General features: G+C 43.8%; 2 protein-coding genes and 1 long non-coding RNA gene across 3 annotated transcripts; all 3 read right to left on the bottom strand.

Annotated features, from left to right (window-relative positions):
* Positions 1-572: 572 nt before the first annotated feature.
* Positions 573-1226, bottom strand: LOC127598386 (uncharacterized). Its single transcript, XR_007961898.1, has 2 exons — positions 1049-1226; positions 573-639 (listed from the first exon to the last, which is right to left on the bottom strand). It is a non-coding gene; the product is annotated as an uncharacterized LOC127598386 (long non-coding RNA).
* A 6274-nt stretch (positions 1227-7500) lies between these two features.
* Positions 7501-8607, bottom strand: LOC127598378 (interferon-induced transmembrane protein 2-like). The gene is made up of 2 exons (XM_052062220.1): positions 8331-8607; positions 7501-7731 (listed from the first exon to the last, which is right to left on the bottom strand). The coding sequence occupies exons 1-2, from the start codon at positions 8538-8540 to the stop codon at positions 7573-7575; spliced, it is 369 nt and encodes a 122-aa protein (XP_051918180.1). The 5' UTR covers positions 8541-8607; the 3' UTR covers positions 7501-7572.
* Positions 8608-11374: 2767 nt separating this feature from the next.
* On the bottom strand, positions 11375-19111 carry cat (catalase). Its single transcript, XM_052062107.1, has 13 exons — positions 18937-19111; positions 17472-17643; positions 16895-17005; positions 15798-15928; positions 15478-15582; positions 14842-14967; positions 14453-14644; positions 14126-14278; positions 13673-13811; positions 13458-13588; positions 13189-13296; positions 12865-12948; positions 11375-12705 (listed from the first exon to the last, which is right to left on the bottom strand). The coding sequence occupies exons 1-13, from the start codon at positions 19000-19002 to the stop codon at positions 12643-12645; spliced, it is 1581 nt and encodes a 526-aa protein (XP_051918067.1). The 5' UTR covers positions 19003-19111; the 3' UTR covers positions 11375-12642.
* Positions 19112-19457: the final 346 nt, after the last annotated feature.

Consider the following 19457-nt stretch of genomic DNA (forward strand, 5'->3'; position numbering starts at 1 on the left):
GGCAGCTCTGTGCCAGTGCCTTCCCTTTTCACCAGCTTCAAAACACCTCCATCTTTCTTGGGAGTGATGTCGTCTCCTTCCATTGGGATGGCGTGGTGTCCTTCTGCCGTTTGCTCCTCGGTGGTCATTGCAAAAATGAGGCTACGCGAAACCTAAGCTTGACTTTAACTAGTACTCAAAAGCAATAACACCGACCTGGTGTGTTAACGCCTAGCTTATATGACTGCTACCTCTTGTTTTGACCAAAGCGCTAGTACAAACGACGCGTTAACCGGTCACCGAGCAAAGCGCTTACGATTGAATGTCCGTAAAGCGTGCAAAGCTCACGCGTATATGAGATCCGTAAATGAGATGCGAGCCAGCCAGGAGGGTGCCCACATAGTGGACAAAAACTTTGTCTCCAGTCATTGGCAGCTCTGTGCCAGTGCCTTCCCTTTTCACCAGCTTCAAAACACCTCCATCTTTCTTGGGAGTGATGTCGTCTCCTTCCATTGGGATGGCGTGGTGTCCTTCTGCCGTTTGCTCCTCGGTGGTCATTGCAAAAATGAGGCTACGCGAAACCTAAGCTTGACTTTAACTAGTACTCAAAAGCAATAACACCGACCTGGTGTGTTAACGCCTAGCTTATATGACTGCTACCTCTTGTTTTGACCAAAGCGCTAGTACAAACGACGCGTTAACCGGTCACCGAGCAAAGCGCTTACGATTGAATGTCCGTAAAGCGTGCAAAGCTCACGCGTATATGAGATCCGTAAATGAGATGCGAGCCAGCCAGGAGGGTGCCCACATAGTGGACAAAAACTTTGTCCCCAGTCATTGGCAGCTCTGTGCCAGTGCCTTCCCTTTTCACCAGCTTCAAAACACCTCCATCTTTCTTGGGAGTGATGTCGTCTCCTTCCATTGGGATGGCGTGGTGTCCTTCTGCCGTTTGCTCCTCGGTGGTCATTGCAAAAATGAGGCTACGCGAAACCTAAGCTTGACTTTAACTAGTACTCAAAAGCAATAACACCGACCTGGTGTGTTAACGCCTAGGTTATATGACTGCTACCTCTTGTTTTGACCAAAGCGCTAGTACAAACGACGCGTTAACCGGTCACCGAGCAAAGCGCTTACGATTGAATGTCCGTAAAGCGTGCAAAGCTCACACGTATATGAGATCCTGTCTCGCACCTCAAGCAAAGAACTTTCCAGACATTCTGGAAGGAACCATAGAGAAGAACCAATGCTTGGGGTGTTAAATCAATAAACCGGAATCTCCAGATTTGTGCTTGAACAGCATGACCAGTACAGATTACCAGGAGGACTGCTAATCGAATCGACTTTAGTGGACATCCCCTTTAGGGCCAGTGCCAAAGTACCGGTCATAGTGCATAATGTGAGCGAACATAGTGTGACATTGCGGCCAACTAGTGTTGTGGCTCAAGCGTGTGCAGCCCAGCTGGTTTCCCCTTTAGAATCTGTGCAATCTCAGTTTTCCCCAAGTCAACCGGAACAGAAAACCAATAGACCCCCATTCAGTCTTGATGAGTTTCCCATCCCACATGAATGGAAAGAGCGCATCCAGAAAAAGCTACAATCTATTTCTGAAGTTTTGGCCCTTGATGAAATTTCGTATGGCCACACCACTGCTGTAAAACATCAGATCCGGTTACATGATGAGACACCTTTCAAAGAAAGACCAAGACCTATCCACCCAAGTGACAGAGAAGCAGTGAAGCAGCATCTCAGACAGTTACTCGATGCTGGAGTAATTCGTGAGTCTCAAAGCCCTTTCGCTTCACCCATTGTCTTAGTTAAGAAAAAGAATGGTTCAATTCGCTTATGCATAGACTATCGCAAGCTAAATATGAGGACCATTAGAGATGCATACGCCCTACTGAATATTGAAGAGACCTTTGCAGCTCTCAGTGGAGCAAAGTGGTTCTCTGTCTTGGACCTTAAGTCTGGCTATTATCAAGTAGAAGTAGCCGAAGAGGACAAGCCTAAGACGGCTTTTGTGTGCCCCCTTGGCTTCTATGAGTTTAACAGGATGCCACAAGGCGTCACAAATGCCCCAGGCACTTTCCAACGCCTCATGGAGAAGTGCGTTGGTGACCTCCACCTCAACAAAGTGCTTGTTTTTCTGGATGATCTAATTGTGTTCTCAGACACATTAGAGGAGCACGAAAACAGGTTAATGAAGGTGTTGTCACGTCTCAGAGACTATGGACTCAAGTAGTCCTCAGAAAAGTGCCAATTCTTTCGAGATTCAGTGAAATACTTAGGACATGTTGTGGATGCACGTGGAGTTCATTCGGATCCTGACAAAATCTCAGCTTTGAAAACCTGGCCACGTCCATCTAATTTCAAAGAATTGAAATGTTTTCTAGGCTTCGCTGGATACTGTCGCCGTTTTGTTGAAGGATACTCCAAGATAACTAAACCCCTTAACCGCCTCACTGTCAACTATCATCCACCAAAGAAACGAAAGATTTACAAATGAGAGCCATCCCAGTTGTCCCGTCGTCCTAATCACTCACTTGCTAATCTCTGGACTCCAGAGTGTGAGACAGCTTTTCATTCGATCATTGAGAAACTTACCTCAGCACCTATTCTCGCTTTTGCAGACCCGCAACTTCCATACATACTACACACTGACGCTTGTCAGGATGGTTTGGGAGCTGTGCTGTATCAACAGCAAGCTTTGGGGAAGCTTTGAGCAGTTGCATATGCTAGTCAGGGGCTTTCCAAAAGTGAACAAAATTGTCCCACACATAAACTTGAATTCTTGGGCCTCAAGTGGGCCGTATGCGACAAGTTTAATGATTACCTGTATGGTTCCTCTTTTGTTGTCCTGACTGATAATAATCCCCTAACATACGTCTTGACAAGTACCAAACTGGATGCAGCTGGACATAGATGGTTGGCTGCCTTGTCTACGTATCATTTCACCATTAAGTACCGCGCAGGTCAAGCAAACAAAGACGCTGATGGCTTGTCCCAGCGGCCACAAGATCCACCTCATGAAGATGAGGCTTTTTGCAAGGAGAGAACTCGAATTAATGACATGAAAGAACGCCTCATTGAGGCATCCAACCAAGTAGACCATGGAACTTTCCCTGCATTGTGTCAGCGCCATTCTGTTCCATTTAAATCAGCACCGGTTGTTGTTGTGGAGTCCCTAGCTATCGACCCTTCAGCAGTTCCTGAAGCCTATGGGGAAGACATCTTGCCCTCAATGACAGATGCCGATTGGCGCACAGAACAAGGAGCTGACCCTTCTATTGCTCGCGTCATTACCTTGTTAGAAGGAGGTGTGAAACTTGGACCCAAAGAAATGAATCGTGAATCTACTGATGTTAAAGCCATGCTAAACCAATGGAACAAACTGGAGCTCAGTAATGGGGTGTTATACCGCAAGTGTAAAGACAAAGATTCACCTGTCTACCAGTTGGTATTACCTCATCAGTACCGTGAAAGAGCCTTGCGAGGTGTACATGATGAGATTGGTCACCTTGGCTTTGACCGTGCCCTACATCTTGCACGAGCTAGGTTTTACTGGCCAAAAATGGCAATGTCCATTGAAGACAAATGCGAAAGATGTCCCAGATGTGTCATGAGGAAAGGGATTCCCTAGAGGGCTGCTCCACTGGAGAACATCCATGCAACTTATCCCCTTGAATTAGTGTGTATGGATTACTTGTCCATTGAGCCAGACAGTCGAGACTCAAGAAACGTGTTAGTATTGACGGATCATTTTACGAAATTTGCCATAGCAGTGCCTACGAGAGACCAGAGAGCTAAGACGGTAGCTAAAGCTCTTTGGGATAATTTGATCATTCCATATGGCTTCCCTTGTCGCCTGCTCAGTGATCAAGGCAGAGACTTCGAATCCAAGTTAGTCAAGGAGCTTTGTGAGTTTGTCGGGGTAAAAAAGATTCGTACCACTCCATATCATCCCCGGGCAAACCCAGTAGAACGCTATAATCGGACCCTGCTCGACATGTTGGGCACATTAGAGGAAAAGGACAAATCCCATTGGCGAGACTTTGTGAAGCCCTTGACACATGCCTACAATTGTACAAAAAATGACACAGCAGGTTATTCCCCATATGAACTAATGTTTGGCAGGCAGCCTCGATTGCCCATTGATCTTGTCCTTGGTACTTACCCTGGTCAAAGTGGCCCCAAATCACATGCAGATTATGTCAGAACTCTTCGTGACAACCTCCAGGAGAGGTACGCTCTTGCTTCCGAACACTCGAAGAAGATGGGTGAGAAGAATAAAACACGGTTTGACAAAAAAATAAGGGCTGCTGAGCTCTATGTCGGTGAGAGAGTCCTGGTAAGGAATGTTAACATTAGAGGAAAACGCAAACTTTCTGACCGTTGAGAACGAACCATTCACACAGTTGTAAGACGCATCAAAGACAGTCCTGTTTATGTTGTTAAACCAGAAACCGGAGATGACCCTCACCGCACTTTACACAGGGATTTACTTCTCCAATGGGGGTTCTTACCTGTTGTGGACCAAAGTGAATTAGATCCCCAAGGAGGTAATTTGAGAAAGATTGGGACAAGGAGCAAAAGAAGCAAGATGAAAACCACCGACGGTGATAGTGAAGCAGTGTACAGTGACATAGAAGAGATGAGTGATGAAGAGGACACTTATATTGGCTCGTGGAAGCCACAGATAATCACGAAGGGCCCCTATGTCAAAACTGAAAAGTTTCCCCCAAAATCTCAAGCTCCTACACATATTCAACCCCTAGCGTCACCTTCTGATATTGCAGTGCCAGACAGATCGACACTTGACTTTGAAAAATCTGACAAGGCCTCACAACATGAGATTCCTGGTTTGGGTAGTGGTGAGGTATCATCCACAGACGCTAGGTGTCCAGACCAGGTTGAAGTTGATATCCAAAGACCTCACATGACAAACACCCTGACTGACAGGGGTTCTATTCCATCAGATTCTAGACCTATTGCTGAGGCTATCGAACTTGATGATGTTGACGTAGAGACGGTAGGCTTGCGACGCTCTGGTAGAGAAAGACGTCGACCTAAAAAGTTTACCTATGATGAGTTGGGAGAGCCACTGAGCTTAGCCATTAATTCTTTTATACAAGCTTTATGTGTTTGCGTTCTCGAAGGCTGCAGCATCGCCTTCATAATGTCCAGGATGGGAAACGGGGCATGAAGGGACTCATGCGGTTTAGAGGGGGAGAGTGTAACCCTGCCTTGATAAGACTGTTATTTTATTGTTAGTTTCTGTAGGGTGATATTCGTTTGTGATACTGCTGTTTCCGAGGGACAATGAACGCACCGCAGCGCTTGGAGCGAGGACCCGTTAGCGAGAGAGACAGAACTTTCTCGCACTTTCCCAGGCGGGTCGAAACGAAGAACGATAAAAGAAAACTTGTCCTTGATCCTCTACCTGTACAATATAGTAAAGTGAAATCATGTGGCAATCTTTTTTTTTGTTTCCAAGTGAAAAGAAGGGTTTAGAAGAGATAACGTTCCTGGTGAGTGTTTTTCTGTTGAATATGTCCAATTAGCATTTCTAGCATTCGATTATAACATAAAAAACAGTCAGGAATGAAGTTGGTGAAAATGGAGATTGATGTTCTGTTGATATGAGATATAACTGTGCCGTTATAAAAGAAAGAAAAAGGGATAAATCATTGTACCGACACGTGTGCTCCATAGAAAGTGTATTAGCATTGAGCTAAGCTAACGTGCTCACGGCGAATAGCGCTGTGGCCTTCGTTCGAGCCAATTTTTGAAAATGGTTATTTTCCATAGCCGATTATTGCCACGTTTAGTGAATGCCTTGCGCATTTTGTGCAGGCTGTTTTTTTTGGACTCATAGACCATCAAAAGGTTGGACTACTAGTCTGGAGATTGGATGCCACGTGGGACGCTGGTGAAGGACATCTTGGACTTCAAAGCCACCCGTCCCCTGGAGGGTGGTAGGACAGTTGAAAGGATTTCCCTTTTTTTTTTTGTTAAATCTGAGATCTCAGTCATTTTTTATGGGTCAGATCTGATACCAAAACAACAACTGATAACAATTTAGCTCACTGTATGTTTTTTCCTTGTTATTCTTTATGCAGTCTGTTGCAGTTTCCCATCTACTCCTATTGTAAATATTCACGCAATATGTTTTTTTTTTTATAAAAACCTCAGTCAGTGTGTCTTCTTCCTGTTGGAGGTTTCTCCTCGACTCTAACTAGAGTCTGCTGCTGGCCAATCTCACTGTGACCTTAAGTAGTGTACCCTAACTCAAATAGATTTATAAATTGACTGACAACTTAATAGAAGGGTGCCACTAGTAGCTGCACCTAGGGTGGCTACACTTGCTTCATCTCTGAAAACATTCAGTCAGCAAATGAAAAGTGCCTTTTCCAACTCAGAAAGTGCCTCACCTCAAAGCATTTCCGATCATCTAGACTCAAACTCTGCCATGATTTTGTTGCCATTACAGATGGTTTTCAAAATCGTCGACTTTACCAATTTGTAGTCTCGGTTTAGCTGCGTTTGGGAGACAGTGTCAGCCTTCACCGACTGCAAGTTTAGCTTCCGTTTACCAGACATGTTTTCAGACCATGCGCACCCGCCCCCGCAACAAGGGGGAATCATCATCTGTACATTTTGGTCATAAGCAAGGTCGCGGCATCAGTCAGCTTCCCACGGTTCGGTGAAACAAAGGCCTTTTCACTATTGTGTTCGTTGTAAGCAACATAAGCAAAATCTAAAATTAATGACGTGAAATCGGGACTGGGAAATGTGAACATTATTGCAGGGGAAACATGAACGGCGTATGTCGAAAACAAGGTTTGACTGTATTTAACATTTACGGAACACATTCAACAAAGGTGTGCTTAAAAACATTAGCAGCCATTTTTCCCAAATATGTGTGTGTGGGGGAAGAGTAAAACATCATTTATAAATCTGAAATATTTACTGCAGTTATGACTGACATTTTGTTGTTGTTGTCGGTTCTGACTTACCGGGACATGCATACACGTTTCAGTTATGTTGCCCCTCTCCAGGGGTGGAGCTGCGGGGTGGCTATTAGGGGCATTTCCTGCCACCCTGTGGATCACTGCTTTGTCAGTCGTCGTGCCACCGTGTCCACTCCACAGAAATAGATCTGGCTCTGTCCAGACTGTGTGGTAAACCGAGGACCACCTCTACTGTATGGCAGTGGGGGCTCCCCCCCCCCCCCCCATCAGCCTCGGTCCAAGTGATTTTAGCTCGAGGTTGATGAACAAAATAAAAATATGTACAAATACAAAGTCAAATGGATAAATGGGTAAGTCTGTGTTCATCTATGCACATTGGAAACATTTTTTTTTTTAAATCGGATTGATGTGACGTGAGACTGCAACAACAAAGCAAGAAAAGAAACCCGAATGTGCAAATCCAAAAGATTCTGGGCGGGAAACGTCATGGTCATATATTTTGGTACAGTTCTTGTATTGGATCTCAAAATTTGACTGACGCTTATAAATAAAGATGTGTAGAAATTTTTTTAATGTAATTCCCATCAAAGAACATGACCACCTTGAAATTTAGGAGTTTTGCATTTTAGCGGCGTTTTGCATTTGCAACCAAGAATGCATACACGACCACCAAAAGGAAGACGAAAAGGCCAAAGAAAGAGACGGCTAAGAAATTTAGTCTTTTGGCCATATAGGCGTGCTTTTGGGCTGCCTCCAGGTCTCCCACCACCTTCCGGTCTCTGGCCTGAAATCACACACACACACACACACACAAAAGAGAGAACTGCATTAAATAAGGGGTAAGGCATTCATATTTTTTTTATACAAGTGCATTTTTGTCATTATTTTGAATTTATTAAAAATGTGATACTTCAAAAAAAAACATTTAATACATCTTGTAATACTTGACTATGCAGAGCACATTACGGTTTGTACTGCACGTTACAGTAACTGACAATAATATCAAAAATGACTTCGATACGAATAAAACCACTGCTTCAACTACTTATGCTACAATATTTGTGGCAGTACTTGGCAAGTGAAGTACTTTTTGGAGATGGTATTATGGTGTAAAATATTTACCAACCATTGTCCTGGATTACAATTATTACAGTAAGTAGGAATGCATTTAACATTTTGCCAGTGGTTAAAACACATTTACAGTTAAAAAAAAAAATAAACACACAAAAAAAAACTAAATCTCAAATCCACATTCACATTTTAAAAAAGTGATATTGCACATTTGTGCTTTACACACCAACGGAGCAAAAGTCTCTCAACGCAAATATTCCATCGGACTCCAGCAAGAAAAATTAAATCAAATAAAACAAACGATGACCTCACCTTGATAGAGCAGATGAGCGCTGCCAGTCCCAAGCAGAAAGGATTCCCGAAGTAGACAAACGAGAAGAGGGAGAAGATGATGTAGTCGGGTGGCCGCGGAGTGTTCTCGTCCACGGTATTCACCTCGACCACGGTGGGCCCGCTGGCATCCTCGTCGGAGGTCGTGGCCTTCATGGGGACCGCATCGTTTGGGCTTGCAGCTGGGTTCATGGCGCGTGCGTGTCAAACATCAAAGTCAAAAGCACATATCCTTGATTTGCTTTTTGTGCTGGCGTTCTCGGAGGTCGACGGGAAAGTCAAGATGTGGTGAAGGAACACGGTGGACACGATGCATTGTGACACTGGTTCTCTTTTTGAAACTAATTTCTCAAGAGGAAATATTGTGAATGAACCGTCACGGACATGTTTGAAGTAACAATTTTGCGTAAAACACACACACACACACACAAACGGGGATCGCCTGAAAATTTTTAGTGGAGTAGCCAGGATGACACAACACCTCAGTGATTACGTTGACATGCAATCGCCCTTTCAAAACGCACATTTTTGGCAGTGGAGGTATTCAACCTTTGAAAAGTTTTTAAAAACCCAAATAAGACCCCTGGTTTACTCTTTTTCTAACCCAAAATCTATGGTCATATAAAACGGGATCGGAATACAAACATCGCGGTCGGTTAGCATTCTAGAGATCGAGCTTCTAATGTAAATGCAGATGCGCTTGTTGCTACCCATGTCCTCATGAATATTTATCATCCAAGATAAGGATACAACACCTTGGACTGCTCCTTGTGTGATGGTTGAAGGTTTATAATTGACTGTAACATCACATCAATGCTCATTTTGATTAACATGTTGCCGTATGTTATCATTTAGTGTTAATTAATTGTTTTTACACGTCACTTTTCAATGGAACAACAGCTTGGAGCGGCCCATAAACAATGTTTTACAAACATCGATGTTTTACTCATAACCACTGTGATTAGTGATAGTTAAGAGTTTATGTCACATTTTAACATTAAATATTGTCTTTGTCTAAAATACAAGTTTTAATGACACGTGGACTGAATTCATGAAAGATCACTACAGTTTGGTTTTTCTTCTGCCACTGAGGCTTCTCATCGGGCAACTGAGCATCAGCAAAGGCAAGCACATCAGACATCAGCAAAGACTCATTTTTCCAGGCTTGTTTCTCATTTCAGAGAAGATTTGTCCCGTTGTACAGAAAAATCTCTTTGAAGGCACTGAAGTTGTAACAATGCACAGCTTCTTCACCATGAGCTTGCTAAGCGTCGGAAGTTCCACTCAATTCTACTACTCGCGTAGCTACTCACGTTTTCCTCCAACAGTGCGATTGCCTTCTCTCCGTCCCTCTTCACTCCGTGACTTCCTGCGTTGCACACAAGTAAGGCAAGCTAACATGCTAAACGGACACTTTCCAGAAAGTGAAGCAAGGGGCGCAGGCGATTGATAAATGAACGGCTCTCGAAATACTAGTTGGCCATCGCTCACTTTAAAGAACCGCTCAAAAGACTTCGTGAACATCAAATCAGTTGTGTTCTTTTTGTGGTGGTGTTTTTATTTACGGTTACTAAAGTGTAGATTCGACAGCGAATACAAAATAGTTTAATTGAATCGTGTTTTGATGTGGAAGGCAATAGTTATCAGGTCCGGAATTTATCCGACAAAGGATAAAAATGTTTTATCCTTTTTTAAAGATTAAAAAAAGAAAAGAACGGAAGGTTGCTTTTTTAAATTTACTGTTGTACGTTTAAGTGTACATTTGACAACAGCAGCGAATAATAATAGTCGAATTGAATTGTGTTTTAGTATGGAATTCAATAATTACCGTTTACGGAACATAATCAAAAAAGGAATGATTAAAAGAAAAAAAGAAAAGATAGCAGAGGATGGTTTCGATCCATCGACCTCTGGGTTATGGGCCCAGCACGCTTCCGCTGCGCCACTCTGCTGTATAGCTTCTTTCGCGATAAGAACGCTTATATTTTAAAACTTTTGTTTCTGCACGCGTAAAGTGTATATGGGAAGAGTAAAGCGACATTTAAAACAGTTACTTATTTGTACAGTCTATTGCGAGTGGCTCTGCAATCTGTATCGAACGATATCCCATGCAATAAACGAGGTATTCACTCGAAGCGGTCCTTTCTGTTTTCCATTTTAACCGCTTGACATTCATGAGCTGAACGATTGTTTAAGAATCACTCGCCTTGCCAGTGTTGTATTTCTGAGAAAGTCTGCACATGGCACATAATGGCAGAATCTTGACTCTGTATCTGGTGAACCGTTTCTACAATTTCAGGAGTATGAGAGTATGCTTCTGCGATGAAATTAATTTTAAGTCTTTGAACAAATCTTAACCAGGGGTGTCGATAGTTAGAGGACACTTAACGTTCTTCATCTTCTGAAAAAAGACAATAATACAAGACTGTATTACTGATTAGAGTCACAGTAGTTCTTCGTCATTTTTATCTGCGTGAATGCACTGCCGCCTGGTGGCCGAGCTGTGCACACCACAACTGGAATAAATCCCAACGATCATGATGCAAACATTCCCATGATTTACATTCCAATTTTGTTATTACAATGCGTTCTTTAATGTAGAATATGATAGAGGGCAAGGGGCAGAGGGGAGGCTGAAATAGATTCATGGCACTACCCTTAATTTTAATGAGGCAAGAGGATTTGACTTTAATTTGTTTTGAGTTACAAGCGTGGTGACAAAATGATTGTAGCTCAGGGCCCCACCGTGTCGGTAATTTTAGTGGACTTTCTAGTGAACGCAGGATAGTCCACCAGAATAAAAATCCATGCCTCAAGATTACGACGTATGGAAGGAGTTAATGATACACATGTCAAAAAAAAGGTAACACGAGTTGAGCTGAGGCCTCATGACCTTTGAAATTTCGCATAAGAACTGGAATTACAAATTGTACTTCTTTTGCAGCCTTTGTGTTCGTGTTTTTTTTAATCTTTTTTTTTCAAAATCCAGCAAAACTACATTTAAAAAAAGTGACCGACAAATAAGATGTTGCTGATATGCATTTTATTAATCAAAGCACTGTTACATACCAGTCAAGGACTTTTAATTAGGCGGCTTTACAAATATACATAAAATGATAAAAGATTTTAACCGGTGTAACACTTGAAGATGTGATTGCAAGTTATGAAAATGGACGGATGGACGGGGGGGCGGGCGCGCACACACAACCAAGGCACTGTGCTCCTGAACAGATTCCCACATTAAATGTTTTCCAGCACCAGAAAGCGAGCAGAAAGATGAATACAGTGGCACCTCTCCTTACGAACATCTCTTTGTATGAAATTTTCAAGTCACGAAACGCCCCAACAGGAAAATATTGCCCCTTGTTATGAAAGAAATTTCAACATGCGAAAGGTAAAAATACAGTATGGGCTGCTGCTCGCAGCAGTAAGTTTCCTGAAGGCAACATACTTTTAAAGCTGCTCTGCCATTGGCTATTACCTGGCATCTTCCTGGCATCCCATTGGTTAAGAGGGACCTGTGTGTAGATATATAAATAGCTCGATAGGTGTCTATGCAACGTCCTCTATTGAAGGATTGTTAAAAATCGAAAAAGCAAACATCCTTGGATCAGTTCTTGACAAAGCGCCAGTCAAAAACCACTTCTGAGAGAGAACGTGAACTAAAGAGGGCAAATAAACGATAATTACGTAGTTAAAAGTTAAATGACCATCATTTTTATTCTTTACTCCGTTTTGTTTTTTTTACATTATGGACAACTTTCATTTATTCTGCAATACTCTAATTGTAACACGTCTTTGTTAAATATGTGGATCCATTTTTATGCTTTAGAAAACCTCTATGTCCTGAAATCACGTCTCTATTTACAACATTTTCTAGTTATGATATTTATTCCAGAACATATTAATTTCATAAGTAGAGGTCCCACTGTAGATGCATTTGTATCCTAGCCAGCAGTTCAGTCAGTTATGGGGGGGGGGGGGGGTGTACTACTTTTACTATAAGAATGATTTCTTGATAGCAATTTATAGATCAGGGATAGGTTTGCTTCCTGTATGATGGATTTGCTACCGATGGCAGGTATGGATACACACCTAACAATCAGCAACGACCATTCTTGTTCCTTGATGCCGACGGAGGCACAAAAAGAACACGGCAGATCACATTCATTGTTTTGAGTTTTCATCGTTGAAGCCTCGTTACCACATTCCTTTTTTTTTTGTTTTATCGTTTGTTCAAGGTACTACTGTGACATCTGGATGGGAATGAGCTCCCCAGTGGACATTTTTTTTTTCACATCTTGGACGAAGCGGCGACGGCTGACGCTCCGGGACGGCTGTACACATGAATAGCGTTCTGAAAGACAGAGAGCGAGAAAAGTGATGTGTCAAGTCATAGGTCATTTCATATCAGATATAACCATTGTTATTTACCAATAAATAAAGAGCATTTTAAGATGTTGGTGGGATCATGAGAAGCTGGAGTGTTGGTTTTTGTTTAGTTTTTTCTTTTTACCTTCTGGGCTTCCGCATTGTACTTGTTGAGATGGCTCTGAACATTGTCTGCATAGTTTGGATGGACGGTTCTCAGGACCTCCACCTGACCAGCAGCACACACAATTTCAGAAAGGGCGCCACAAAGTTTACCCCTCGCCCCCTCACAAAAAAAACTTTTTTTTTAAATCACAAAAACCTGGCATTTTTGCACAGAGTGCAGAGTTTTCAGACACACAAACGTGCAGTTATAACATTTAAAAAGCAACCAATTTTACATGTACAATTTGTCCAATTCAAATCTAATGTGTGGCCCTTCAGCAAAACAATTTGTCGATGTCCTCACCATGCGCTTCTGGATGAAGAGCTGCGCCCCCTTCAGGGAGCTCGCCAAATTCTGACAAAGCCTCTGTCGCTGCTCTTCGTTCAGCACCTGCGTGTAGAAGGCGCGAACCTGCAACAGGGCACCCCCCCCCCCACCCCCCTCGTTAGTTGGATGCGGCTCAAATGTGAATGGAGCCTCTTTTGCGGGTGGATCAGTTTCACGCAACTTTTGATCAAAGTACTTTTTTTTTTTCGCGCGGGTACTTTCGTCGCCTCTGACACGGCGCTTACCTGGGTGACGTTATCGTCGTCGTCGCTGTTGTAACGCGCCACATCGGTGGACACCTTGAACGATGACTCCACAAATTGAGGTTGAGTCTCTGGTGCACTGAAGCTGTTGGGATAGTAGTTTGGAGCGCCACCTGGAGGACAGGCAGAATATGTGTCGTGAGAGATAACCCGCAATTATTTCATAAAAGATATCTCTGCTGATCCATCAGCCTGACCTTGGTTGTCGGTCATGCACATCGGGCCGTCACGCTGGTAGTTGGCCACGCGGGCCCTGTAGGGGCAGTTGACGGGGATGTGTAGGTAGTTGGCGCCCAGTCGGTGCCGATGAGTGTCCGGGTAGGAGAAGAGACGACCCTGAGGGTAGACAGAGGCCGCCGTGACACGCAGAGACATTCGACACACACGACACACTCACACCTGGCGCTTTTGAGGGCTGAATTGTATGTCCGCTTGGCCGCCATATTGGATGTGGCAAAATGACATCAGAACACCACCTTGTTCATGTGCAGCTTTAAGATGTGCTCATTGTTTAAACATATTAATTCCACGGGGTCAGACTCAACGCATGTTTGATTACAATTGGCCATTGTGACATTTTGGAGACACATTTTTGCGACCAAGGGATCACAAATAGCACTTGTGTGTGTGCGTGTGTGTGTTACTCGTACCTGCAGCATCTTGTCAGGACTGGGCTCGATGCCCGGCGGCATGTTGCTGGGGTCGAATGCCATCTGCTCCACTTCGGTGAAGTAGTTGACGGGGTTTCTGTTTAGGACCATTTTGCCCACAGGGATCAGCGGGTATTCTTTATGCGGCCAAACCTGCAGGTCAGACAGAGTCATTTGAAATTGGGAGTTTTGAAAGGTGACACTTTGCCTAGGCCAGTGACCAGCGGCCCATTATTTCAGCTTTCATGGGGGTATGTGCTCTACTTTTATCCAAACACGAGACTCACGGTGAAACTAAACTGCGCCACGTTTTAAGCACTTTGGTACCTTGGTGAGGTCGAAGGGGTTGAACCGGAACTTCTCGGCCTGCTCAAAGGTCATGACCTGAATGTAAAAAGTCCATGATGGGAAGTTGCCGTTGGCGATGGCGTTGAACAGGTCTCCGATGGCGTAGTCCGGGTTGGAGGCGGCCAGGCTCTCGGCCTCCCCCACTGGCATGTTCTTGATCCCCTGGTCCGTCTAAAATACATCACATGACCGTTGCGGTGCTTGATGCTTCAAGGGGACATATGAAGGGGAGATTGACTTTTCGATAGCTTGTATACAAAAATGTAGGTCGGCCCAGCCGCCAGAGGAACGAAGCGCAGTTTTAAACCGTGAAATCCAAAATGCACAACAGCCTCTGCTTTGAGGCTGACATGAAGGCTTCAAGTGACCTTGTAGTGGAACTTGCAGTACACCGGCTCCCCGTCGCCATTGATCAGCTTGAAGGTGTGCGAGCCGTAGCCGTTCATGTGGCGGAAGCCATCCGGCAGACCTCGATCACTGAACAGGAAGGACACCTGCGCATTTTAAAAATAAAAACATATGTATTTTTGTTCCAATTATGAATTAAAGCTAAACTTTCTAACCCGCGTGACCTTACAAGGGTCGCGCAGGTGTCCCGAAACCCATCCCAGCCCTCCTCGCCCGTAGGCGGGGGACACCCTGAACCGGGTGCAGCCAATCTTACGGCACAAATAGACAAGCAACCATCCGTGCTCACAGTCACACTCAGATTTAGACTCTAAATGTTTTTGGAAAGCAGGAGCAAACCGGAATACCCGCAGAAAATCCACGCCGGTACGAGGAGAACAGACTTCACACAGGAAGGCCGGAGCCGGAATCGAACCCACGACCTCTGCGCAGGGAGGCCGGCGTGCTAACCAGTCGACCACCGTGCCGCCCACAATGTTTCAGTCTAAGATCATATTTTCTTGGCTTTATTATTATTTTTTTTTTTCTTCGCATTTTCGGAAATAAACGTCGGCTCACTCAAACCATTTTTGCAACTCACGCTGCACATGGCTGACCTGGTGCAGACTCTCGGGCCTCAGGCTAAAGAAATCCCACAGCATGTCTGGGTCCTTCATGTGCGTCTGAGGATTGCGCTTCTGCGTGTGGATGAAGGACGGGAACTGCAAGAGGGAGGGAAAAAAAACAGCAGCAGTCAACACCTGTTGCTGAACACCCCCCCCCAAAAAGAAAAAAACGGTTATCCCTGCTTTTATCTTACTAATGTGTGGGTACATGGAATATATTTATGTCCAAAATGCTTCCACGGCACACTCCGAAACCTTCGTATGAACAAGAATTACACGATGGCATCGTTTTGTTGTCTTGCTCAACTTACCAGCAGGGCGTCCTTGATGAAGAAAATGGGGGTGTTGTTGCCCGTCAGGTCCCAGTTGCCCTCATCTGTGTAAAACTTGACGGCAAAGCCTCGAGGGTCGCGCACAGTGTCCGCTGATCCGGATTCTCCCGCTGGGAAACAACAGAATTTAACATTTAGTAAAACGCCACAATCGCGAGCGGACCTGCGCCGAGACCAAACCATCAGAAAACATCAACAACATCAACATCTTCCGAGCCGCTTGATCCTCACTAGGGTCACGGGGGGGTGCTGGAGCCTATCCCAGCTGTCTTCGGGCAGTAGGCGGGGGACACCCTGAATCGGTTGCCAGCCAATCGCAGGGCACACATAGACGAACAACCATCCACGCTCACACTCACAACTAGGGACAATTTAGAGCGTCCAATCAGCCTGCCACGCATGTTTTTGGAATGTGGGAGGAAACCGGAGCACCCGGAGAAAACCCACGCAGGCCCGGGGAGAACATGCAAACTCCACACAGGGAGGCCGGAGCTGGAATCGAACCCGGTACCTCTGCACTGTGAAGCCCACGTGCTAACCACTGGACTACCGGGCCGCCCCCATCAGAAAACCTCTCGGCAAAAAAAATAATGACTTCAACTCCAATCCTGTTGGTGGCAGTAATGCACATTACACAGCAAGTATTTTACTTTATGCCACAGCTCTGCTTCCTGCAACCGGGACGTGGAGGATCACTGTCCCACTTGGGTCTAATGCAAGCAGAAAGTAACAGCTGAAGCACGATCACAGCAAAGCTCAGAGGTAAGCAGAGCTGCAGTTTAAGCACATATTGTACATTGTTGGCATCTGAGAGTTGACCAGTCTCAGAACTGTGAGGCAGACAATAACTAAATGATGTCAGGGACCTTGATTTAGACACATGTGAACTTAGAAAAAAGTAGACAATATTAAAAAGGTCCTTCCTTGTCCAGAGATGTTTAGCCCACTACCAAGTTTCTCAAAATTAAATGTTTTTTTGCCGTCTTATTTCAGACCAACAGAAACAAGCAAAAATATGAGCGCTTGCCGAGCGCCGAGTAGTCAACAATGGTTTTCAAAGACGCACGGACGCTTACCCACAGTGGAGAAGCGGACAGCGATGGGCGTCACTTTGCCGACATGCTCAAACACTTTGGCCTTACAGTAGCGGCGGATGTCGTGCGTCACCTCGAAGTAGCCAAACGCTCCTGTGAACAGAGAAAGCCTCCTTTTATTCACGCTCAAATAGTTAACATCCAAAGTGAAAATGATCATCAGCACACTTCTACGGTTTAATCCGCACATTACAGAGGAGTAACATTTGCTTTCAGTCAAAGCGGAGTAACTTACTTAAGCGTTTCATCGTCACGCAAGTGCAAAGAGAAGATGGCAGAAAGACATCAAAACGAGTAGAGGTAAAAAAAAAAACGACAACAAAAAAAAATCCCTCATTGTCTGAATAAGAGAAACAAAAACAACTATTGAAGAGAAGACACGATGCACGATGTCAATGGAAGATGTGCATGAAAGTTAGCATGTTCTTTGAACTACGGAAGGCAAAAAAACTAAACAAAAATCATCCTAAACTCGAATTAAATTGCTAAAATGAATTACTTGCACAGCACTCGGTTGCACTGTGGGGCAGGGGGGACAAAAAAAATAAAAAACCCTCACCTGCCCCTTTGGCGTGCACCACCCGCTCGGGGATGCGTTCCCGGTCAAAGTGGGCCAACTCGTCGGTGAGTACGACATCCTGGACCAGGAGGGGGCCCCTCGGTCCGGCCGTCAGCTGGTTCAGCTTGTCTCCGATGGGATGGCCGCCGCTGGTGGTCAGCTGATCTGGCCTCTGATGCAACGGCATTGATACGAAGAGTCGGTTTTATACTGATGTTTGGCGAAATGAACTAAACCATGTGAAGTTCATTTGGATTCGTTTTTAGAGCTAAATTGTTAGTTTTTATGTTTTCAAAAATGCTTTAGTCTAGATTAATTTTCATCCGTTTTAGTTGTAGCTTTTTTTTTTCAAATGTGGAGTATAAGATAAAAAACCTCGGTCATATTGTGCAATAAAGTTAACTATAATTTTTAAAACGACTGCCCTTTCTTCTGTAGCTTCAGATGTACAGTGATACCAAAATAAATCGGTTTAAAATGAACCACGGCAGCGCATGCATGACATTAACTGACAAAGATGACAACTAAGAACAGTTTCACTATACAGTAATTTTAGTTTTATAAACGTGAGATGTATGTTAACTTGTTTTCATTCAAGCATTTTGGATTTTATTTTGTAAATAAAAATGTCTAAAATTTCAGTTGTTTCATTTGTTTTTGATCACTATAGTAGCCTCGGCTAAAAGCTGAACCAACAATAGCTCGCTCTCCTCCATAACAATTTTTCTTCTTCTGAACATGAACAATTTAGCAAATTTCTGAAATAAGAACACATTTTTTGTGGGCTGGTATTTTTTTCCCCCCACGGTGCTAAATTATAAAAACGAGTATTTGACAGGTTAATAATTTTTTTTTCTCTTTCTCCTTTCTTCTTTCTACATACATTCTTGCTGCTGGAGGCTTTAAATTTCCCCAATGTGGGACGAATAAAGGATATCTTATCTCATCTTATTTAAAAAAATGCGATTGTTTGTAATTACTAATCAGTACTTTTTAAATTTTACTCAAGTTCAGGATTTGAATGTGTACTCAACATTTTGATGTTATTGTTGTTTTAAAATAAACACAAGTCATGAACTTCCACTTCAGATTAGAAGTACTTTTGTCACCTCGGGTAGAGTAGACGTGCTCAAATAACAATTAAGCGTTCGTTCTGTTTATATAACGGTCAAGGTTGAAGTCCGGTTATGCTGAATTCCAATGGTCGGCACGATGGCCTACTCAGAATTCGACTTCGTTACTTTTCTCCCGTTAGCATGCTAGCAATTGTTGTTTTTGCAGCCCCGAATAACAGCAAACGGCTGGCTCCGATACGTGCAAATTAATTATACGCTAATAGTTAATAGTGAATTGTCGTTGACGTGCAATTACGACGCGGGAGAACGTCTGCGAACCAGCGACGACCGAACAACGTTCAGCTCATCTGCACCAAACGACCTCTCACCCACCCAACACCCGTCCGAACCTGAGAGCTTCTATTTTGCTTCCATGTCTTCATTTGATCCGTTGCTTTGTCTCTGCTGTCAGCCATGTCGACAGGTGATCGCTGAGCTTTTTCAACCACTGAAACGGTGCTTCACTTGAAAGTCTCCTCGTAGGCTGGCAACACTATATATTTCTATATTGTTTCCGGACTTTGTTCGATCTGGCCCCGCCCCCGCTGGCTTCCTCTCTTCTGATTGGCCGCTGTGCAAGTTTGACCTACTTTTTGGGCACCAAGGAAAAAAAGCAGCTCTCCAAATTTGGTTTATTGACGTTACGCAACATCAACTTTTGCGACTTTAATGATTGGCCTCGGTTGAACTGTGGTCCCGGGCTGAAAATGAATAAACTTAGCCAGTTAAATACTTAACCTATCCGTTATGCAAGGGTATATTTTGATTCCATCTTATTACTAATGTTATAATTTTATATACAGTATACTGTATGTGTGTGTGTATATATATATATATATATATATATATATATATATATATATATATATAT

This window comes from Hippocampus zosterae, chromosome 3, assembly GCF_025434085.1.
Source record: "Hippocampus zosterae strain Florida chromosome 3, ASM2543408v3, whole genome shotgun sequence".
In the NCBI taxonomy this organism is placed as follows: Eukaryota; Metazoa; Chordata; class Actinopteri; order Syngnathiformes; family Syngnathidae; genus Hippocampus; species Hippocampus zosterae.